This window comes from Cherax quadricarinatus, chromosome 14, assembly GCF_038502225.1.
Source record: "Cherax quadricarinatus isolate ZL_2023a chromosome 14, ASM3850222v1, whole genome shotgun sequence".
NCBI classification, from domain to species: Eukaryota; Metazoa; Arthropoda; class Malacostraca; order Decapoda; family Parastacidae; genus Cherax; species Cherax quadricarinatus.
The window spans coordinates 50,089,885-50,116,050 of NC_091305.1; the positions used below are offsets into that span (position 1 = coordinate 50,089,885).

The following is a 26,166-nucleotide window of genomic DNA, read 5'->3' on the forward strand; positions in this document are numbered from 1 at the left end:
TTAGGATGAACTGGAGTTACCATAATTTTGAGTTACAATTTGCCCTTATAAATTTAGTTTTGAGTTGTAATGAAAAATTTGAGATACATGTACGATGGCCAGTGGGTGTGGATGGACCTCAGCCAAGAGATGAGACAGGCTGATGAAAAGGTCCTAAATGAAGTTATGGTGGAGGGTGTGATGGAGGAACCCAAGACTGTTCAACTACCTCTCAGCATACATATGGGGGATTACCAATAGACCCCCCTGGCTGTCTTCAAAAGTGAGCTAGACAGGCACCTTAAGTCAGTACCTGACTAGTAGGGCTGTGTGGCTGGCAGTAACAGCCTGGTTGATCAGGCCCTGATCCACTGCAAGCCCTGGTCATGGACCAGGCTGCAGGGGCACTGACCCCAGGAACACCCTCCAGGTATATTCCAAGTGAGTGGGGGGAGGGGGTGGGAGCAAAGGTGTGAGTGAGACCATATGTGAACCAGATACTGACAGTCGGAGACAGTGACAATGAGAGAATTAAAATTAAGTCAACAATTCTTTACCAATTTGCCTGTCTGTGTGTTTGCCTGCCTGTCTCCCTCCCTGCTTGTCTGTCTGTCTGTCTGTGTGGCAATGCCTTTGGATATTTCAAGCTACAGCCCAAGTTTCTTTACTGCTGAGAAAACCCACAGTGTTTAAACACCAAAAAGAATCTAAGGGAAAGTTGGGTGTGTTCTGGTGTCTTAGAAGAAATTACCATAAAACCATGAATTTTGGGGTTTGAGTTATGATATATATTTTGGAGATACAGTGGAACCTCAAATATTGAACTTTCTTTGTTCCAGACGGCTGTTCGAGTGCCGTTACCAAATGAATTTATTCCCATCAGGAATAATGTAAATTAGATTAGTTCATTTCAGACCCTCAAAAATACACTTATAAAAGCACTTACAAAAATACACTCACATAACTGGTTGAGTTGGGAGCAGTTCAATATTTGAGGTTCTACTGTATGATACATTTTCTGGAACTTATGACTGCAGATATCGATCCTGATATTAATCTTTTGTTAAAATACAATAACAACTCTGAAGATAATTGTCAATACTGTACAGGTCAAGTCAGGCAAAAACTGTACTCAGTACCACCAAGAATATAACAGTTTTCAGTTATAATGTTAGATCCCTGAGCAAACACAATGATGACCTCTTAGAAATTCTAAATTCTCTAAATGTTAACATATCTATTATTTTTCTTACTGAAACCTGACTCAAACATGAGTCAACTGACATCTTTGCCTTACTTGCTTACACAGCCATACATAACTGTAGGCATGATCAATTAGGAGGCAGTGCTGCAATCTACCACTTGGAAGAACTGGAATGTATTAACCCTTCGAGGGTCCATCCCATAGATCTATGGCTTTGAAGCCAGGGTCCAAGCCATACAACTACACCAAAATTCTAAAGGCTTCAAATTTAGTGCAAGGAGGCTGGTAGGCCTACATCTAAGAGAATGGGTCTGCGTGGTCTGTGTGCACAGTAAACAAAAAATCAGGGCACCCATATCGCACTGTGGAAACACCAGCTCAGTATGCTTTGTTCATCATGCCTCGCAGCAGGGAAGCTCTCACTCCCCAGTGAACTGGGACTCTAGTCTTCCCAAGTGATAGTTCTAACACTGATGGAAGTGGACCTGAAGAGAAATTCTATGGTTTTGAACCATATGGTACAACATACCATATGGTACACTGTACCATATGGTACAGTGTACCATATGGTACAGGGTACAGGGACCCCCAATGGAAATAAGTCACTCTGTCTGACTTTTTGGGTTACCCTAGGTTCTCTATACATATGCTGCTATGTATGATAATATATGTAACCATTTGTGTATACATGAATAAACTTACTTAATTAACAAAAAGGCACAATACCGTGACTGGAACAATACACAAATAACCCGCACATAGAAAAGAGGAGCTTACAACAACATTTCGGTCCGACTTGGACCATTTACAAAGTCGCACTAACGAAAAGGAGAGCAGGATGGGTATATATAGGCAGGAGGTGGTGGTAGTAGTAGTAGTAGTGATAGTAGTGGAGGTGGAAGGAAGTAGTAGTGGGGAGCTGGTAAGAGTAGGAGGGGCCAGTCAAATACAGTGGAACCTCTACTTGCGAGCGTGTCCACGTGCGAGCTTTTCCAAATACGAGCAGTCGATTGGTTGATTTTTTGCTTCCATACGCGAGCAAAATTTCCACAAGTGAGCAGACCTCAAGGCAGGTTCCTTGACACTGGTGAGGGACTCTTGCTCTTGATCTCAGGAATTGTATCTCATTTGTTTGTTGGACTATCCTATTGAAACTTGGGCAATGTATGATGGAAAGATGCTTCTTAACATACACCAAAAATGAAAGAAATCTAAGCATAAATAATGGAGTTCACTTCTCAGCAATTAGCCACCCCTTTGCGGTAATTTTGAATGGTTTTTATGGTTGTATTCTCGTTTTTTTGGTCTCATTTGATAGAATGGAGATGTATTACAGAAATAGATATGATTTTAATTGCTTTCACAACGAAAAATACCTTGAAATAGAGCTCAACCTAGGAGAAATGGTCCATTGCTTGGCTGTTTCAGAGTAAACAAATGACGTCACTCTCCATTCCAATATAAAGTCGTGAATGGGTTGACATTATTTCTACAATTATTGCAATAAGGATTAACAGTAAATCTTATATTTTTTGTGTGAATAAAAATTACAAATTATTTATATAATAATAATAATAATAATAATAATAATAATAATAATAATAATATGTATAATAATAAAAAGTATAATAATAATAATATGTATAATAACAATAGTATAATAATATACAATAATAATCATAATAATAATATAATATATACAATAATAATACATATATAATAATAATGTAAGGAGCCTGAGCTTGCTACCATCTGCAGCTCATAAGACTGCCATCCCCACGAGCCCATTTGAGGCAGGGTAGATGGCAGACCAGAGGCCTAGCTTCTCCCTACGAGCCCCGTGAGGGCGGGGAATGTGGCTAGGCCTGGGGACACTTGGTCCCAAAGATGAGGAGGTACTGTACCTCCTCCCATGGGAGACTTAAGTCTCGAGACACTCCCCAGATAGGGAGCCAAGGCCGGGTCACCACTACTTGGAAAAGACCCGGGCCGGGAGAATACCGGCGAATAAAAAAAAAAAAAATAATAATGTACTACATATAATAATTATAATAATAGATGGCTTCAAAAGGCCATCACTAGATGGCAGTGTTTACCACAACAAAGAGGGAGCGGTTGTGGCCGCCTCCACCTGTTACATAATGACATATTTTATTCATTCTAGAGTACATATCACATTTCTATGTTATTTATATTGTTTGTTATGTCATATTAGATGAACTGTGATAGATAAATAAGCCATATACATGATATTAGCGAAATTATTCATGAAGTATTTTGCCTGGTCTCCAGACAAACTCGTCCACCGCCGACACCCCCCATACCACTACATGAATGACATATTTTATTAATTTTAGAGTATATATCAGGTTTCTATGTTATTTATATTGTTTATTATGTCATATTAGATGAAGTGAGATAGATAAATAAGCCGTAGAGTTGATATTAGCAAAATTATTGAAGTACAGATTTCCACTGGCACGGATTAATTGCATTTCAGTTAATTTAAATCAGGAAAATGGACTCTGTAAACGAGGAATTCCAGTTGCAAGCAAGGTCATGGAACGGATTAAACTCGCAAGTAGAGGTTCCACTTTATTAAGAAAGAGGAGCACTGCAAGGGAGCTAGGTGCCCACCTAGCTTGAAACTGTACAGCCTGCTAGACACTACTTAATCAGTTTAAAGTATTAATACATACAGTAGACCCTCATATTACACAGATTTATTTGGCACATTTTTGTTATTACACTACTGAAAAACTGCAGCATAATTTTATACAACACTTCGTAAAATTAACTTAACACTGTTCAGTTTGCAAGAGGGGAAAAAATCTGGAGCATCGCCCGTGGGATATTTCCCTAGCTCAGGCCACCACTTGGCTGTGGGTGAGACAACTGTCTCTGTGGGACTGCACTGGGCTTCAAGAAAGTAAAGCCTTGCTTCACCCTGCTTGTTATGGGGCTATAGGACCCAACATGTATTTATAAGTAACAGTTACTCTGGAATACCTAATTATATTGAATTGATGGGGACTCAGTTCTAAATGTCATAAGGGCTGATCAACCTTATGACTGAGAGACAGCTGGGTCAAGCCTTTTTCTCAATATAATAGGTTATCCTATAGACACACACACAATTTAAATAAGTAGTTTATAAAGTTGTATTTCTTTTTGTAAAAGTAAAATTAAGGGTGGTAGAATTGTGGTAACTGGAGAATTGTGCTTGGCAACAGTCTTTTGTTTTGGTGGGAGGAGCTTAGCTAGTCTTTCTCTCTCTCCCTCTCACTGAGGCTCTCTCTTTGTGGCTGACCTTCAACCTGGCAGGATCTCTGGGTCCTTCTTCTATCTTTTGGGGCATTGTGTGTGCTCCAGGGGGGTGAGTTTTTATAATTTAAGTTGTGGCCACCATACCCAGGGTGACTAAAGTGTGTCAAAACACTGGTTAGCCCAGAATTATGTCAAGAAGAGAGAAGGACAAAAGTTGTTGGAAAACACCATGTGGAGAACAGCTATGGAGTGTGTAGATCTTTGTTTTGAAAATGTGAGGCTGTAATTGTATATTCTGTACATATCTATTGAGAATACAGTTATATTTTTATAGTAGTAGTTTACATAACCTGTGAAAAGGGCTGGTGAGAGGATATCAGAGACACTCAGGATGATCAGCCATAATGTAAGTATTACCCCTAGACAGATAAGGCCATTAAGTAAAAAGCTACCCCACACTAGAACATGTAGTGAGAACCTTACTATGAAAGTAATAAGGGACAACCAACGTAACATGGGGGCCCGTCCGGGATAGTTATTTGACTGCTAAAATAACAAAAAACATTCTTTGAACTATGTGTGCTGGTATGGGGTAATAACAGTTGCATGTTTCTGGTAGGAGAAGATTTACCAAGGTGGTGTCAGTGGAAGTGTTGTTTTCATATATTAGTTTACAGGTTGTTTTTCTCCTAAGGTGAGAGAAAGGTTGAGTAACACATTTTTGTTGTGGTTATGGTAAGTGCTATGTGCATAGTTTACATTCAATTTGTGTTATTTTATGTGCCTGTGGGAAAACTTTGTCCACTGATACTGTAAGAGGGAAGCAAGTGTTTAAAGATAGAAACTATGTCAGAAGATGAGTCTTTCAACTTCTCAGGCTTCAGGGAGGACGGTAATAATTCATCAGTAAACATGCCTGTTAACAGTGAACATGAGGGATCACCTACCCCAGGTGTTACAGAAATGGAATGGATGAGACTGAAATTAGCTGTGCTAGAGGCTGAAATGAAATTAATGAAAGCTAAGGAGGAAGAACGTCAAAGGGTAGGAGGTTCAGAACCAGAGCCTGAGCAGTACTTTAACATAACTAAAGCTGCAAATTTTGTCCCTAAGTTTACAGAGAGTGACCCAGATAGATATTTTTCTTTTTTTGAGAAGACTGCTTTGGAGCAAGTATGGCCCAAACAGAAGTGGGCTAACACTGTTCAGTTTGCATGAGGGGAAAAAATCTGGAGCATCGCCTGTGGGATATTTCCCTAGCTCAGGCCACCACCTGGCTGTGGGTGAGACAACTGTCTCTGTGGGACTGCACTGGGCTTCAAGAAAGTAAAGCCTTGCTTCACCCTGCTCCTTTGCAGTAATGCATCAGGTGATTCCAAGTGTAAGCCCATGATTATTTACTGCTCTAAGAATCCTCGTGCTTTGAAAGGTCTAGATAAAAATACCTTACCAGTAATTTGGAGGTCAAACCAGTCAGCATGGATGACAGGAAATATTTATTAACTGGTTTATGCATCGCTTTATTCCTTAAGTCAAGTTTTACCCACACAGCAAGAACCTTGCATTCAAGGCTGTCTTCATTCTTGATAATTCCCATACTCATCCAAAAGCTTTGCTGGATGTGACCCCACATGTTAAGGTTGTATTTTTACCTCCAAATACAACATCTTTAATACAACCACTGGATCAGGGAGTTATTACAGCATTCAGGTGTAACTACACAAGAAAAGTGATGAAAAATCTAGTTGCATCAATGGACTCTACTCCAACCTGGCAGTACCAAGCTTCTGGAATAATATATAATATACTGCAGGGCAAAAGAAGCCAGAGATCAATCACAGAATTTATGCACACTCCAATACAACCATCGATTTCAGTACCAGAACCTTAACCATCCACTTCTGCCGACAACCAACAACCATCCACCTCAGCCCAGTAGAGCCACACCATGCATCTCCACTCTCTTCACAATCACTGATATACACCAGCAACCACAATTTAAGGTAAATAATATTTCTGTTGTATTTGTAGTCTTAAGCAACAAAATCAACATTATCTTTTTTTTTTTTTAAGATCTGGATGTCTAAACAAAAGTTGTTTGGCTGGGGGGGGGGAGTCCCAGGAACGTAACCTTATTTTCCCTCACAAGTTCTTCAATTTATATAATGCAGATTTATCTAACACAGCATTTTCAGGAACGTAACTACCATGAGGGTCTATGATACTTAAATTCATACTATTTTCCCTACCTCTCTTTTTGTAATAATGTATACTTATAATTGTACCACTCAATACCTATGTCTAGTTTTAAATTGTCTGTAAGCATTAAGATTAGTCTGCTGAAAATGCACATGAATGGTAGTGGCTTTCTTTTGTGCTTAACAATATTTTATTACATGTAAACTACATTTTGTAAACTGCACAAAGAAATAAAGTTTGCTTGTTTGTCATTGCCACAAGTCAATCTGGCAAGAGAGAGAGATGAATACCAGTAGTTTGTGATTTGCCACCATGGCAAGTAAGTCCAAATTCATAACATTTCAGCACTTCACCAGCAGCTGTAAAACTTCCAGATGGAGTCTCTGTTCATACAAGTCAAGCAGGTGTTGGGATAGCCAAATTGTTCTGAAAATAGCAAAAGGAAGAAATGGGTAATTTCTCTTTCACAAAATGACAAGACTCTTCTGCATGGGAAGGAAAAGGAATAGATATCCAAGACCACAGACATCAAAGGTTGGCAAGAACTGGACAACCATCTAAGCAAACCATCATAGTGAAATGCCTTAGCAGGAGGCTCCAGAAAACTGCCAATATGTGAACAGACTTGAGAGGGTTCAGGTCATATAAAAGAGAAGTTAATGTATACACAAAAGCCATATAATCTAGTTTGCAACATTCAGTATTGCACCTCACATATGGATGAGGCATACATGAAGAAACTGCACCAAACCCTGAAGGTATGCCAGGATCAGCCATCAATACAAAGCCTCCCAGAACACCTGCTGGAAAGGAAAGGCCACATTCCTGTGGAGTATCCATAATGCCACTGTGTCACACATGTGGAGAGCCGAAGAGATCTGAATCATTGCTCTCACTACATGAGAAAGGTACAAGGAGCAGAGCTGCAGGGTCAAAACTATGAGACTTAAAGTTCTCTGTGAATGATTTCATCCCTCATCTGGTGGTCAGTGAATTGAAGAGTATGTATTATTATTCTCACAAAAACTGCTAAATAACTGGTGCAGTTTAACAGCACTCTTTACCATGGCAGGTACGATATCAGGATGAGATTGATGCCTTCCTAAAACACCCTTATCACATTCCTGTAGAAGTCAAACATGAATTGGAGCTCAATGCCAGGGTGTCAGCTAATAACTGAATATGGACAGGCCACAAAATCAATGGCTGTGGACAAGAAACTGATTTCTACATGTGAAGAGCCACAATGTTGTCGTGAAACTGAAGAGCATCACCATACACTGATAGCTCACCCTATCCAGATAGAGGGGTCAAGAATATTCAAAAGTCTCTGCACATCATGATATAATTAATGTCTTTATAGAGAACCATGGCGATGACCTGACTGGGCTGCACAAAGATACAGCAAATGCTGGCAACGGATTTCATCTTGAATCTTTTTAGGATCATATGCAAGTTAGGGGTTTTTAAATCTATGATAATAAGAAATTTCCCATGCTGTTGCATGAGGAAAAGTGAGAAGAGAATCTAGGAAGAGCATCGATTACACGTTATATAATGCCTTTCAAGAGGAGGTGCTGAACAATTGAAGTAAGACAAGATGAAACTGACAACATGGAGGGGATGTACAACAATATAGGAAGTCCACTCCTGAAGAATAACTAGTTGTTCATGATTAACCTTTTCACTGTTGTGAGCCCTGAAATTAAAAGTGCTTATAGTGTCAGGAACTCTCTGCCTCCCTCCCCACAAAAAATAAAAATACCTTTGAAATAGCAGAGAAACTTTTTCTGATGGTAATGATACAAAAATACAAAATTTGATGGAAAACTCATGGAATTACTCAGTCACAAAGTTGGTCTAAGCAAAATTTACACAGCTGCAATTCTGCTCACTTTGAGTTTTATTTTAAGCCAGTTCCAGTAGTCACTGCAACCCAGTTCCTATCTATTTCACTAGAATGCCTTCTGCTCTATTGACAGATAATTAACCTATCAGAACTATTCAATAATTTGCACAGATGTTGGTAATTTGGCTAATTTTACACAATATTAAAAAAAAAATTTAAAACAGAATCTAATATAAACACTGTAGGTATTCCTGCCACTAAAACAACATTTTCTCTGTTCATTAATCATGTTTCCAGGCATCTCCTATATAACACTTGCTTTCCATTTTGAATTCATCCTCACTAAATCATCACTAAATACTTCTAGAAGTTATAGACTAGCTAGTGAGGAGAGATGTAAAGTGCTGTAAATGACCACCACCATGAAAATCTGTGTAGTCTGCAGAAAGGGTAATGGACGAAGTTATGCCTGGATTGCTTGAAATCTCCGTGGTAAATGGTGCCATGGGTTGTGCAGGAACTTTAAACCAGTGACCATACTTGATATAAGAGCAGAGAAATATTTTTGGTCTGCCCAAACGAGATACACCTGTATGAGGAAATTACATCTATATTAAAAGATAAGAATGCCAATAAAATATCCTTCTTGAAAGACATGTCAGCATGGCATGACAGCTGGGAAAATAAAATGGATGGGCTGGACAGGGCTGTCTTGGAAGACAGTGCTCCTGAGGGTGCTAGTGTTGTCCTGGAGGACAGTGCGCCAGAAGGAGATAGTGGCCCTGGTGTTGAAACAGGTAAAGACAATGCTATTTAATTTACAGAAGTACAAAATAGTAATACTGCTGGAGATGGAACAAAAGGGGATGGTGCCTCAGGGAATAGTGCTGACACATTACCAGCAAAAAACTGGTGGAAGTACTTATGTCCATACAGGGGCAGTAGGTAGAGGGGAAACAGAAAAAAAATGCACCAGCAGGAAACACAGCTACAAAAAATCCTAGCAAACAAAATTTAAATCTATGCCTTGGGTATCTGCAGGCATGGTATATCTGGTAAAACAGGTGGGACATGCATCTTTGACCATCCCAAAAAATGCCACACCCACATGACAATAGGAGGGTACAACTCCCCTTCCTGTAACTTATTTCACCCCAAAATGTGTCACTCGTCACTCCTTGACAAAAAATGCTACAACGCATACTGCCAGGCAAATAAAAACCCCCTAAATTCCATCAATATAGCAACATTTGTCTTTGCAAACAAGGTCTATAGCTGCCAACAAACAACAAATTTCATTACATCAAGGGACTGCTCATGGAGTCAAATGCAATGTTTGCAGCATTCACAGAGATCCACATAAAGGATAATTTTGACAACGAAATATGGATCTCAGGTTATAACCTATTCAAATGTGACAGACTAAACAGACAACAAGGGGGAGTTGGCCTGTATGTCACAGAGTCGCTCATTTGCTCAGAACTACTAAACACCTCAAATGATGTAGTTGAAGTTTTGGCGGTATAGACTGAAAACCAAAATCTTGTCATTGTGGTTGTATTCAAGCCTCCAAGTGCAACTTCCCAGCAATTCCGGGAGCAGCTTTTGAAAACTGACCACTGTCTGGAAAATCTCCCAACTCCTGCCCCAAACATCTTGCTACAGGAAGATTTCAAATTGAGACACCTAAAGTGGTGGAGTGTAGCAAATAATATTTTAGTAGAGAACACGCCAGGAGGCAGCTCAGATGAAAATTCATACACACACGAGCTATTAAATTTCTGCACCAAATTCAGCTTAAACCAGCAAATATTAGATTCTACAAGATTAGAAAATACACTGGACCTCATCTTCTCTAACCATATCAAAAACAATACACTCAGATCACAACATAATAGAGGTACAGGCATGTATGCACAGGGCTCCTGACAAGCAAATTGTGATCAGTCATGAGGGTGACTTCACAAAATTCAATTTAAATAACAAAAACATACAATGGGAACAAGTCAACCATGTCCTGAATGAAACAAGCTGGGAAGATATCCTACGCAACACAGATTGGAACCTTTGCCTAGAAAAAATAAACTCTGTGGTTCTTGAGAGCTGCTCAGGGCACATTCCATTAAGAAAAAGAAAGAGAAGATGTAAACTAGACAGAGAGAGATGCTCCCTATACAGATGAAGGCAAAGAGTCACAGAGCTGCTGAGAGGGGCCAATATATCTGAAATATGAAGGGAGGCAATAGTCAATGAAATTGCAATTACTGAGTTTAAGCTGAAGGAATCTTGTCATGTGGGGTTCAAAACATGGGCTGGGTAATAAACACGCACGTCGGATGTTCTAGTACACATATTAGATGGAATTTATGGGGACACCAGGCCTGACCTGTCTCTTACAACTCAACTTGAACTGCCATGGCGAGTGCCTGGAGGGTGAGCGGCATACAAATCATACTAAATCAGAAACAGTCAGTGATACAACAGTCAGTGATTCATGCAGGAGGCAGTGAATCAGTAACAGTTGGTATGAGTCATTACTAATGACACTACTGGTAACTGATACTACTGAAAGCTCGGTGATGCTAACATATGGTGTCCCGACATACAGCTAATAAAACTAGATGCGACAGGCTTACGGCTCTGGGCTGATTCTATACAAAGTCAAAGTACAAAACAGTTGAACATTATAACATACATAAGGAGATTATCGAGATGGAAGCTAATGTAATGGAACTTATTGTAATACATTACAAGGTATGGTATAGCACAATTCATAGAAGTAATAGATTCAATGGTAGGATTATACAATAAAAGTGATAAAAAAATGATCAATCGATCGGTATTCATGTGATCTATGGATTCTGAGGAAGGATATATACAAAGAGTGTTGAACAGAAAAGGCAGACTTGGTGCACTCAAATCTAGATTGTTAACCCTTTTAGGGTCCAGAGGCCAAATTTCAAAGTGTGCACCAGTGTCCAAGAATTTTCAAAAAATAATTTTGTTATTTTTTCTTATGAAATGGTAGAGAATCTTTTTCTGAAGGTAATAAAACAAAGTGTACGAAATTTGATGGAAAATTGACGAAATTATGCTCTCGCGAATTTTGATGTGTCAGCGATATTTACGCATCAACGATTTTGCAGACTTTGACTCCCATTTTAGGCCAATTACATTATTCCAGTCAACCAAATTCTTAGCTATTTCACTAGTATTACTTCTATTCTATCGATTGAGCAAAAGAATTCGCCAAGTCAACTGTTTCAACTACAAAATAAAGTGATCAGAAGTTGGTAATTTGGCCAATTTAATGCAAAGTTCAAAATACTCCAATTTCAAAATAGGGTCCAGAATAAACAATGCAGGCATTCCTGGCACTAAACTAATATTTCCTCTGTTCATTAGTTATGTTTTCAGGCTTTACTAATGAATTCCATTTTGATTTTTTATTCACATAATGAATTTTTATTCAAAACAAAAATTAGAACATTTACTATTATGCAATATTGTAATAATTGTATAAATAATATCAGCACATTTGTGAACGTATATTAGACCCACCAGCAGGCAGTATTAGATGTGTGAGGCCATTTGTTTACTCTTGAACATCGGCAAAAATTTAACATTTCAGCTACTTTGAGCTCAGTTTCAAGCCATTTCCAGTACCAAAACCAATCAAAATCATCTCTATTTCTGTAATATATCTTCCATTCTATCAAATGAGACCAAGAAATCGGAAATACAACTATACAAAACATACGAAAAAACGCTGCAAAGTCGCTGTTTTAATTGAAAATTACAGTCTCAGCTTTTTTTCTCTCATTATGCACTATGTGCTGCAGGGTTTGTTTTATGTGGTGCACACATGCCACATAGATGTATTCTCTCATATCAATGCCAAAATTTACCCCTCACAGCTTATCAGAGTGAGCTGAGCTCATGACGTAGATCTATGGTTTGGACCCTCAACGTAAAGCCGTAGATCTACGGCGCAGACCCTCAAGGAGTTAAATCTCAGAATTTGGAGAGAACGTGAACACACAAAAAAACTGATATTGTAACGGACAGTTGAAATACATTTTAAACTACATTATTCATCTATACAGGTTATTGATGACCTCGTTACAAGCAAAACTGCACTACCCAACGTAGCACCCAGAATGACCAAAGATTACCAACAGTGAAACCTACAAATCGAAAATAATAGAGATCAAAGGAAGACTGCCCACAAACCGAAAGAAACACCCCGCTGCCAGCCGAACAACGTAACCCTAAGCTTTGTATAACTACAACTTCTTCTTAACTACAACAATTCCTGTAGTATTATGAGGCGCAATCTAAGAGGAAACAGCACCAAGGCCAGCAAGAAAACACCGAAAAATCAACTATTCAACAAGTGTAGTCAGGAGGACGCTGGCCCAGCAACCACCCCACTCACCACCACTCAAGGCGACACCACAACAATAACAACAAACATGGCTGCCACCAGCCCATCCTCCCCTCTCTTCCCCGGATTCAACCTACCAAGTAGTCTCTCAGGTATGACCAACGATCCAGATACCCTAAAAACATACATCTCCAACTTAGTTATTGAAAATATGAATCTTCGAGAGACGCTAACAAAACAAAACACCAGGATGACACAACTCGAGAACAAAATCCTCAGTCTTGAACAAAAGTTATCAACACCAGGAATGACTAACTGTGACAAGACCATCCAAGCAGTCATAGATAGCCATACCCAACAAATAATATCTCTTAATACAAAGGTTGAAGAAGCAGTAAAATAATGGAAGAACAACTTAGATAACCAGTTCAGTGACTACTTTGCTCTCCACGAAGATAAAACTGAGCAAGATAAACTATTGGACGCAGTAATAGTTAACAGTCCACGTTTTCCCAGTGATATGAACCAAACAAACAGTAAAGAAATTACTCTGCAGATCATAAAGGACCAAACAAGTGTTATTGTACCAGAGTCAGAAATAAAAGAAGCCAGGTTACTAGGATCCCATGGTAGAAAAAGTGTTATGCTTAGATTCCACTCACATGACAGGAAAAAAGACTTAATTATTGCATCTATTAAAGTAAAGAAAGAGGTATACATAAACGAGTGTCTTACCAAAAAACGTCAGAACCTCCTTTATAGAGTCAGAAAACTTAAGCGGGAGAATAATGACACAATACACCAATGCTTCACACGAGATGGGAAAATTCTTGTTAGGAAAACAAATGTAGGTCAACTGTACACAGTAACGAACGAGAATGATCTATCACGATTTCTCAGGGATACTAATCTTACAGAGAATAACTAAACAATGTCCAACCTAAAAGCCTATGTAGTGTAGTGAATGTTTTGCTCCATTATTGTTCAAATTTCATTGTACAATCTCTTAGTAATTAAATAATCAACTACCTCATTTTGTGATTTTACTAGTAAGCATAAGTCACCTTATGTAATTTTCTTATTTACTATTGTTTGCTTAAACATTAGCTGAATTGATACTTTCTCTGTCCATATTATTACCTCATATTTTTTAAATACTATCAATTGATATTACTTACTAAAATTAATAATTATCATTTTTACTATAATTTCAATTTACTCTTAACATTTTTGACATTTAATAACCATTACTTGTCTAATTACCTTTACCTGTTTTAATACCACATTTACTATCTTAGAGTACTCTTAATTACCTTGTGCTGCCATATAACCTCTAGTATAACTACCAGTGCAATATTGAATGAAATAAACATTACTTTTTCACTTTTTTGCAATCATTATTACTTACTAAAATTTTATTAAACACCATATTTACTACCAGTCAATTTTACTTTTGTACATTAAACATTATTTTATACTTCCCATAACATTTTGTTGCCAAATTTTCAAGTTTGTATATTCAACTCCAACCTTTATATTATCCTTTGTACCTGTGTACCTGTCTACCATCTTACTATCATATTATAACCAAGACATTATCCTTGTTATTTTTTTACTATTATTCTTTTGGTACTTTAATTGTGAATTATATTTTGTCAATTTAAATCTAGTTATACTCCTGATCTTGTCAACAACCTATACCAGACTCTAGTGCAATTGCAAGTACCATTTCAATTTGTATTTTTATATTATAAGTTTGTATTATAATTCCTACTCTAAGATTGTTTTCATATCTTAGTGACTATATTGTGTGTGCAATTAGTGTATTTTTCAATTATATTATTGTTCAAGGCCCTTAACTATCTTTTGCTAACTAGTACCAACTACCTCATATATTTTTTTTTCTACTTTTTTTATTCTTTTGCTACCTTAACTTGCATATTTTATCTTGTCAATTTAAATCTAGTTATACTCTAGTTCTTGTAAACAACTTATATAACACCTTAGTGCAATTACAATTGAGAGTCTTGTACCTTTTTTATATTATTAGATTAAACTCAGTTGTACTATAGTCAATACCAAATTCATTATATTAGACCATATTGCAATTACTAGTGAGAGACTGGTGCTATTTTTAATTTGTATAGTTATATTATTAGATTAAATCTAGTTGTACTATAGCTCATTCTAGCTCAAAACATAGACTCCACAAAAGTCATTATATTAGACCTTAATGCAATTATTTGATTACCACTTTATTGTTCACCACAACTTATATTAGTCCCTTTTATATTATAATTTTATATTATAATTCTAACTTTAAAGAATTACCTTTAAAGTACTACCTACTATCATATTCCCAAGCTCCATTATTTGATCATCACTTTATTTGTTCACCACAAATTATTTTAGTCCCTTTTATATTGTCTCCTTTATTTTAGCTTTAAAAAACTACCTTAGCTCATTATTTTTACATTTGTTAATGAATTCAGGTGCTATTTTTTTTTTAGCTTTAGAATATTTACTTTATTTTTTACTTAATTCTAACTATAGATTCACTACAAATCTTATGATTACAAGCATTGATCCTGATACCAACCTCTTATTTAATGACTTAAATGATTCAAACAGTTACTGTAATTACTACACAGCAGAACAATCAAAGGCACTTCTCAGAGCTAACAACAACATAACTATCTTTAACTACAATATCAGATCTTTAAGCAAGCATTATGATGACCTCCTAGCATTACTAAATTCCTTGCATGCCAATATGTCCATCATTACACTAACTGAAACCTGGCTAAAGCCTGATACTACAGATGTCTATGCCATTCCTGGTTACACAGCCATACACAACTGTAGGCCAGACCAACAAGGGGGTGGCACTGCTATATACTACTCAGACCAACTAGATTGTATCACTAATACTTGCACAAGGGATGAACATGGGGAATATATAATAGCTAAATTCAAATCCAAATACCTACAAAAACCTCTCACAGTGATAAACATCTACAGAGTTCCACAATCAAACATTAGCCAATTTAGTCAAAACCTAGGAAGTATGATAACTGATGCACGCATGAACAAAGATCATTTACTACTCTCAGGTGACTTCAATATAAATCTCCTGCAAGACCAGGACCCACACGTTACTGAATTCACAAACACAATGAGTAACTGCATGTTGCTACCAACAGTAACAAAACCTACAAGAGTTACAGAGACTAGTGTTTCCCTACTTGACCACATCTGGACCAACACCATATCCCCTTTAAAATCAGGCATAATTACAGATAATACCACAGACCACTACCCTACTTTCCTCATAACAACTCTTGGTAAAATACCCCAAGACACTACTAAAGTCACCTTCAGACTTCACAATGAGGCAGCCATTAACCCTTTCAGGGTCCAAGGCCCAAATCTGGAGTCACGCACCAGTGTCCAAGATATTTCAAAAAAAAAATTTGTTATTTTTTCTTATGAAATCGTAGAGAATCTTTTTGTGAAGGTAATAAAACAAAAAGTACGAAAATTGGTGGAAAATTGACGAAATTATGCTCTCGCGAATTTTGATGTGTCAGCAATATTTACGAATCGGCGATTTTGCCTACTTTGACTCCCATTTTACGCCAAGTACATTATTCCAATCAACCAAATTCTTAGCTATTTCACTAGTATTACTTCTATTCTATCGATTGAGCACAAGAAATCACCAAGTCAACTGTTTCAACTACAAAATAAAGTGATCGGAAATTGTTAATTTGGCCAATTTAACACAAAGTTCAAAATATTCCAATTTCAAAATAGGGTCCAGAATGAACAATGTAGGCATTCCTGGCACTAAACTAACATTTCCTCTGTTCATTAGTTATGTTTTGAGGCTTTACAAATAAATTCCATTTTGATTTTTTATTCATATAATGAATTTTTATTCACACCAAAAAATAGAAGATTTACTGTTATGCAATACTGTAATAATTGTATAAATATCATCACCATATTTGTGAATGTATATTAGACCCACCAGCTGATGTGTATTAGACGTGTGAGGTCGTTTGTTTACTCTTGAATATCGGCAAAAATTTAACATTTCCGCTACTTTGAGCTCAGTTTCAAGCCATTTCCAATGCTAAAACCAATCAAAATCATCTCTATTTCTGTAATATGTCTTCCATTCTATCAAATGAGACCAAGAAATCGCAAATACAACTATAAAAAACATACGAAAAAAGACTGCAAAGTTGCTGTTTTAATCGAAAAATCATGATTTCATTTTTTTTCTCTCATTATGCACAGTGTGCTGCAGGATCTGTTTTATGTGGTGCACACATACCACATAGATGTATTCTCTCATATCTAGGCCCAAATGTAAAACTCACAGTTTATCAGAGTGAGCTGAGCTCATGGCGTAGATCTACGGTTTGGACCCTGAACGTAAAGCCGTAGATCTACGGGACGGACCCTGAAAGGGTTAATAACTTCACAACAGCAGTAACAAACATTGACTGGCACACTGAGCTAGAAATCTATACAGATATTGACGAATGTTTTAATAATTTTCTAAAAAAGACCCAATACCTTTATAACAAGCACTGCCCTAAAAAAACTAAACAGATGACAGCTAAGAGACTGAACAGTCCCTGGCTAACACCCAGCATTCTCAAATCCATAAATACAAAACACCGATATGAAAAACAGTACAGAATGGGTCACATAACCAGAGACCAAACAAAACGTTACTCGTCAATCCTAACCAGCCTGATAAGAAGGGCAAAAAAATTGTATTATGAGAACAGATTATCCAACTTACGAGGTGATATAAAAAAGACCTGGAAGACCCTATCAGAAATTCTGGGAACAAAAAAGATATCACGACATAGCGAAATAAAATTAGCAAAATCAGATGAACCCCAACTCCCACCAACAGAAACAGCAAACAGACTCAATGATTTCTTCTCCACCATAGGTCACAACCTTGCCAATAAAATCCCAAGCTCAGATACCCCACCAAATGACTACCTCACTGGCAACTACCCGAACACACTGTTCCTAGCTCCAACTAACCCATACGAAGTCTCCCTTATTGTCAACGCACTGAAAAACAAGGCAGGAGATTTAAATACCTTACCACCCTTTATATACAAAAAAGCATCACAAGTACTATCATCAATCATTGCAACACTCTTTAACAAATCCATTGAATCCTCCACCTTCCCTACAGTTCTCAAAATAGCAAGGGTCACCCCGATCCATAAAGGAGGAGACCAAACAGAGTTGAATAACTATAGGCCAATATCCAATTTACACCCTCTCTCAAAAATCTTCGAAAAATTAATTCATAAACGAATCTACTCCTACCTCATCTCCCAAAACATTCTCAACCCCTGCCAATTTGGATTCAGGCCTAATAAAAATACTAATGATGCTATTATACACATGCTAGAACATATATACACTGCAATAGAGAAAAAAGAAGTCCCACTGGGGATCTTCATTGACTTACGTAAAGCTTTTGATACAGTTGACCATGACTTGCTCCACGTAAAATTGTCACACTATGGTATTAGAGGGCACTCCCTCAACTACCTCAAATCTTACCTCAGCAACAGAAGCCAATATGTGTACGCAAATGGGGCAAGCTCTTCCGCACAACCAATTACAGTTGGTGTCCCACAGGGAAGTGTCCTTGGCCCTCTTCTCTTTCTCCTATACATAAATGACCTACCAAATGCTTCGCAATTACTCAAACCCACACTTTTTGCAGATGACACTACATACGTCTTCTCTCACCTGAGCCCAGTCACGCTAGCCAATACTGTAAACACCGAATTACAGAAAATATCTACCTGGATGAGGACTAACAAACTTACACTAAACATTGACAAAACCTACTTCATTCAGTTTGGTAACAGAGCTACAGATGTACCTCTTAACATAACAATAAACGGATCACCTATCACAAAGCTAACAGAGGGAAAATTCCTAGGAATCCACCTCGATAATAGACTCAAATTTCATACACATATACAACAAATTTCTAAGAAAATCTCCAAGACTGTAGGCATACTATCGAAGATACGGTACTATGTTCCACAGTCAGCCCTCTTGGCCCTTTATCACTCTCTTATTTACCCCTATCTCACCTATGGAATTTGTGCATGGGGCTCAACAACAATTAACCATCTCAGACCACTAATTACCCAACAAAAGGCTGCAGTTAGAATGATAACAAATTCTCACTACAGGCAACACACTCCACCAATATTCAAAACACTCAACCTCTGTTCCACAAGGCACAGTACTCGCTCCCATCTTGTTCCTCATCCTCATATCCGACATAGACAAGGATGTCAGCCACAGCACCGTGTCTTCCTTTGCAGATGACACCCGAATCTGCATGACAGTGTCTTCCATTGCAGACACTGCAAAGCTCCAGGCGGACATCAACCAAATCTTTCAGTGGGCTGCAGAAAACAATATGAAGTTCAACGATGAGAAATTTCAATTACTCAGATATGGTAAACATGAGGAAATTAAATCTTCATCAGAGTACAAAACAAATTCTGGCCACAAAATAGAGCGAAACACCAATGTCAAAGACCTGGGAGTGATCATGTCGGAGGATCTCACCTTCAAGGACCATAACATTGTATCAATCGCATCTGCTAGAAAAATGACAGGATGGATAATGAGAACCTTCAAAACTAGGGAGGCCAAGCCCATGATGACACTCTTCAGGTCACTTGTTCTATCTAGGCTGGAATATTGCTGCACACTAACAGCACCTTTCAAGGCAGGTGAAATTGCCGACCTAGAAAATGTACAGAGAACTTTCACGGCGCGCATAACGGAGATAAAACACCTCAATTATTGGGAGCGCTTGAGGTTCCTAAACCTGTATTCCCTGGAATGCAGGAGGGAGAGATACATGATTATATACACCTGGAAAATCCTAGAGGGACTAGTACCGAACTTGCACACGAAAATCACTCACTACGAAAGCAAAAGACTTGGCAGATGATGCACCATCCCCCCAATGAAAAGCAGGGGTGTCACTAGCACGTTAAGAGACCATACAATAAGTGTCAGGGGCCCGAGACTGTTCAACTGCCTCCCAGCACACATAAGGGGGATTACCAACAGACCCCTGGCAGTCTTCAAGCTGGCACTGGACAAGCACCTAAAGTCAGTTCCTGATCAGCCGGGCTGTGGCTCGTACGTTGGTTTGCGTGCAGCCAGCAGCAACAGCCTGGTTGATCAGGCTCTGATCCACCAGGAGGCCTGGTCACAGACCGGGCCGCGGGGGCGTTGACCCCCGGAGCTCTCTCCAGGTAAACTCCAGGTACTCACCATACAAAACATCCATACTTATTATTGCACCTATTACATACATAGAACACGTAACTCTGATATTAACCCTCCCCTCAAACATCTCCTTGCCAACCTCAACAGAACACATGACCATAACACAAGGCACAGATCACTCTTTGATGTTCCTCGTGTCCATCTCATGCTATGCAAAAACTCAATGCACATAAAAGGCCCTAAAATCTGGAATTCATTACCTGTAAATATATAAGAAACACTACCTGTTTATAAATTCAAGTCTCTTCTCAAAGATCACTTACTCACTCAAAACCAAATAAATAGTGAATAACTGAACCTTATAAATTGTATATCCTATATGTTATTCACAATTATATCACACAAATGTTAAACCTAGGACCCAATCTAACTTTATTATTTTTTTTAAATACACTACCTAACAGAATACTCCATTCGACTGAATGTACAGCAATGCAAGCAACCATATGACCTGTCTTTGTAATACTCATTTGTGCTTTATAGTTATCTGTTTACAATAATGTTTTATCACTGATTTCATCATTGCTTAGTTAATCTTCAGTTAATTTTAAGCCAGCCCGTAATGCTATGCATATAAGTGGCTTTGGCATGCTGCTCTTACCTGTATTTTTTGTACCTCTGTTTGTATGCTTAAATTACTAAATAAATAAATAAATAAATTGACATTTAACCCCAATTCTGTTAGGGTGAGATTTACGTATGCAGAATGGGTATCATCTCTGGGAGAATCAAACTCTGTTGCAATGGCTAACTCATGCCGTGGCTAAAGCAAATCTGAATTGGTATTTACAAACGATACTTGAGGATTTCTCAATACTTGTCGCGTACATAGAGAATAATGACATTCAGGTTCACTGTCTGACTGAGTATTAGAGTATTACCTTAATAAACTTATTTACTTCTAGTCTGTCAACTGAGTACAAGACACCGCCAATTCACTTATTTACACTACCCAATAAAGTGGTCAGAAATTAGCAATTTGGCCAATTTCACACAAATTTCAACAGATGCCAATTTCAAAATAGGGTACAGAATAAACAATGCAGACATTCCTGGCACTAAAATAACATTTTCTCTGTTCATTAGTCATGGCTACAGGCCCCTCTTATATTACTCTTGCTTACCATTTGGAATTTTTATTCACAAAAAAATAGAAGATTTACTGTTATGCAGACTGCTGCATTATTGTAATAATTGTATAAACAATGTCAACCCATTCTTGATGCCATATTGGAATTTGGACTGGCAGGCAGACAGGTATTGGATGGTGATGTCATTTGTTTACTCTTGAGCTTCGCTAAAGAATAGAACATTTTCGCTACTGTGAGCGCAATTTCAAGGTACTTTTTGTCATGAAAGCAATCAAAATCATATCTATTTCTGTAATATATCTTTCATTCTATCAAATGAGACCGAAAAAATGAGAATATAACCATAACAACCCCACAAAAATATACTGCTAAACGGCCGCTAATGGCTGAGAAGTGAACTCCGCTATTTATGGTCTGATTTCTTTCATTTTTGGTGTACGTTAAGAAGTATCTTTCGATCATATATTGCCCAAGTTTCAATAAGATAACCCAAGAAACAACTGAGAAAATAATATAATAATAATAATAATAATAATAATAATAATAATAATAATAATAATATCTTTATTTACTACAAGTACATGTACAAGGTATACAGGCCTAGCTGACATCAGTGACATACTACTATATAGAAAGCCGCTTGTTATGCAGAGTATTTCAAGTAAATTAGGTCAGTGTCCCAGGATAACACCCACACTAGTCGGCTAAAACCCAGATACCCATTTACTGATGGGTAAACATAGACAACAGGTGTAAAGAAACACGCCTAATGTTTCTACCCTGGCTGGGAATCGAATATTTACCAAAAATCATATATGGCTAACCCAAGCCAGATACTAGAAATAAGCCACGTTGACTTTTTTGGGTTATCCTAGGTTCTCTACACATATGCTGCTATGTGTGATAATCTATATAGAGAAAATAACTTTTTTGTTTCAGGTTTATGGTGCAGTACAAGTGTATATCACAGTTAGCCCTGTGCTACACTCCGTTTTCTCTAATATAAGCCCCCAAGACAGGGATAGGAGAATGGTGTTTGTTTACCATATCCTCTTCATACCTCCGTCGAACTGCTCGGTATTATGCCAAATACGTATTATTTATTCTGGAGTATTTAACATGTTTTATGTTATTTATATTGTTTATTATGTCATATTAGATCAATTGTGATAGGCAAATAAGTTGTAATGTTGATATTAGCGTAATAATAAAGCATATTCTCCTGCATCATGAGACTGAGCTCATGGCAACTGACAGTGGCTTCAAAGTCACCTTATCTTTAATGGATAATGTACTGTGCAGGTGCTTTACATAATGAGAAGCATTTCTTTTATTCATTGGAACCATGGCTAGGACTAAAAGTAAGCAGGTTATAACAATAAATAGAGAAAAAGAAACTGGAATTACTTATGCAGCAAGTAGCACCACCAAACAGTACCAGCAGGTTGGTGTGGTGACCCTGGAAATTTGAAATTATGCTAGCCAAAATTAGTGCCGAATAACTGAAGGAACCGAATAACTGATTGCCGGATTTGTGATGGCAGACCTGTACCTGTATACACTTGGAAAATCCTAGAGGGATTAGTACCAAACTTGCACACAAAAATCACTCCCTATGAAAGCAAAAGACTCGGCAGGAGATGCAACATTTCCCCACTGAAAAGCAGGGGCACCAAGAGTACACTGAGAAACAGCACAATAAATGTCTAGGGCCCAAAACTGTTCAACTGCCTCCCAGCATACATAAGGGGGGATTACCAATAGACTGCTGGTTATCTTCAAGAAAGCACTGAACAGGCACCTAAAGTCAGTACCTGACCAGAAGGGCTGTGGTTCATATGTCAGCGTGCCTGCTGCCAGCAATAACAGCCTGGTTGATCAGACCCTGATCCACCATGAGGCCTGGTCTCAGACCGAGCAGCGGGGGACGTTGAGCCCCAAACCCTCTCCAGGTACACTCCAGGTATATATAGAAAAAATTAAGGTTTTACCCTATTTCTTGCATGATAAAATACAGGACCCCCATATCCATGGGGATATGTTCTGAGGACCTGCTGTTGATACCAAAACTGTGAATGGTAGCAAACCCTATATATAAGTCCTATACATCCCTATTATAAAATTTAACTGATAAATTATGCACAATAAGTGGAGAATTATCACTTTTTCACTGATGGGAAGCACTTCATGGCTTCTCTTAGGCTTTGAAGAACTGCCAGCTCTGCCACAGTAAACTGTGGATGACTGAAACCTCGGATATTGAATCAGTGGATATGGGGGTTCTACTGTATAAACAAGAATGACTGGTCATGGTTTAGGCCATCCCAATAATTGAAGTAGACCTAATAAAAACCAATAAAACATACCAAGAAGCCCAGGGGAGCCCTACCTATCCTCAGGAAAACTGTCAAAAATCAAATATATCCATCCCAGTGAATCCTGTTTCTAACTACTTCCAGTCTAAAACTGACCAAAATCATGTTTATTTTACTAGTGAGTGTTCCATTCTATCAAAGCCATAAAAACTGTCCTAGAAAACACCTCAAAGTCACTGTGTGGGACTGGAGTTTTCTTTTATATTGTGTGTATTCACTGCATAGATCCATTCTCTCATGTCTAGGCCAAAATTTACCCTTCACAGCATATCTGATGGAGCTGCACTTAAAACATACATCTATGTGAGCAACATTGGCGTCAGTTATGTAGATCTACGTATGAGACAGTGAACGAGTTAAAAGTCCAACAACATTGCTGATGGTCTCCCACGATGACAGGTGGGTCCCGAATCTCTCTATCATGAGTATATTATAATCTGCTTCTGGAAGCAGATATCTGGATTCTAGAACCCTGTATAGAGAAAGATGGAGTGGAATAGGACAGAAATGAAAGGGACTGTAATTCATATACCCTAAGAAAGTATTACTTCATTTATGTATTTTCATTTATGTATTGTTTTCTGTTTTCTCTCTCATTTCCTTTATATTAAGATGGTTGCTATCTATTTTATATTCATCTTATCTCACTTCTTTCATTATCTAGCAGCTTTTTGTAGTTATCTAAATATGCTCCTCTCTTTTTTTCATCTTTTCTCCTCAGACAGGTTTAGTCTAGCTGAAATGTTGTAATCCTACAGTGTTCTTATGTCCCTAACTCCTTTTAGCAGTTCTTAAGTACATGTGACCTGAGTCATGACCTGTTTATATGACAATGCTAGTTGCTTTGTCCTCTTCCTTTCTTTTGCATATTTTCCTCATTGTCTCTGTTTATGATGATATTTATTTCTTATGCAGCCAAAAATTAAATCCCATTTCTTCTGTCAACAGTTTCTTTCAAGAACTTAGTATTACTTGCAAGTTACATTTTGATTTTCCCTCCTAATGATGGCTGTTGATGTCCATTCTTTCATCGCATCAATTTTCTGTCTAAATTCTTCATATTATTACACTTGCACAGCACTCCTTTATCTTAGGTATGTGGGAATTAGCATACCAATGCTGCATATGCATGCATGTGTATGTGTGTGTGTGGGGGGGGGGGGGGAGAGTGGAAAGGAAGTGTGGGGATGGAGAGTAGAACAGGGTGTAGGGATGGGGAGTAGAACAAGGTGTGGGGATGGGGAGTAGAACGGGGTGTAGGGATGGGGAGTAGAATGGGGTATGGGGATTGGAAGTGTGGGGAAGGGGGGTGTGGGGAAGGGGGGTGTGGGGATGGGGAGTGTGGGGAAGGCAGGAGGTGGGGATGGAATGGAAGGGGGGTTGCTCTCAGTTGTGTCTGTCTGTGTGTATGTCAGAGAGAAACTGGGAATGATACATAAAATTATAATACATAAAATACAAGAAGATACTATACCTGAGTATGATTTGGGAGACCTGTGGAGTCCATGCGACTAGCAACATTAACAGTATTACCCCATATATCATACTGGGGCTTTTTTGCACCAATAACTCCTGCAACAACTGGGCCAATATTCATGCCTGGAATTACAATATACAATGACATAATAAGAGTGATAACTATTCTTTTCTTTAAGAAAAAGGTTACATTGCACAAAGCATATAGCAAAAATTAAGGTGCAGCTAACAGTGTGTCATATATAGTATGTATAGTGATACATCAATGATAGTCATTTGAAATATGATATCTGTGTTTTTGGCATGACAGCTATTGAATGAATGATGGTGATTTTTTTTTCTGGGAGAGGGTAGGTGACCTTACCTTGGTAGGAGAAAACTGGCATAGAAAAAAAAAAAGATGGCATAGAAAAAAAAGATGATGGTACTTCTCACAGCACATGTACTCTTATTTTGAAAACTGTTCTGTAGTCACATCTTTCAAGGCAAGCAAGATATCAAGACTAGAAATTAGATATACAAACCTTTCATTGCTCACAATGTCAACTGATCTTTTATTGTTCACAGACAATCTGGTGATCTTTTGTTGTTCACACAGAATCTAGTGATCTTTCATTGCTGAGTATTTAGTGATCTTTCATTATTAGCTCAGAATCTAGTGATCTTCAATTACTCACATAAAATTGGCAAGCCGCTTAAACTACTGGGATCACTTCAAAGTGATCACAATGTACTCTAGATTAAAAATGAGAGAAATATTTCATAATCTATACACTACATGGCAAATACTAGAAGACCTAGTAATTAATCTGCATGCAAAATAAAAACCTGTGAACAAAGACAAAGGATGATATGTACAACAAAGCCAATGAAAATTAGGCACACAATAAGACAGAAAAAAAAAACTATGTAAACATTTGAGGTTCCATGATTATTTACAGGTTTACCAGCAAATACTATGTAAA

General features: G+C 37.9%; 1 protein-coding gene across 12 annotated transcripts in view; it reads right to left on the bottom strand.

Moving 5' to 3' along the window:
- LOC128698394 (adenylate cyclase type 1) overlaps positions 1 to 26,166 on the bottom strand; it is a 1,819,232-nt gene that overhangs the window by 572,559 nt on the left and 1,220,507 nt on the right. For all 12 annotated transcript variants that reach the window (XM_070085014.1, XM_070085006.1, XM_070085009.1 and 9 more), the window contains one exon: positions 25,200 to 25,324. In XM_070085014.1, the coding sequence (XP_069941115.1) occupies positions 25,200 to 25,324 (125 nt within the window). The remainder of the gene's footprint in view (positions 1 to 25,199; positions 25,325 to 26,166) is intronic.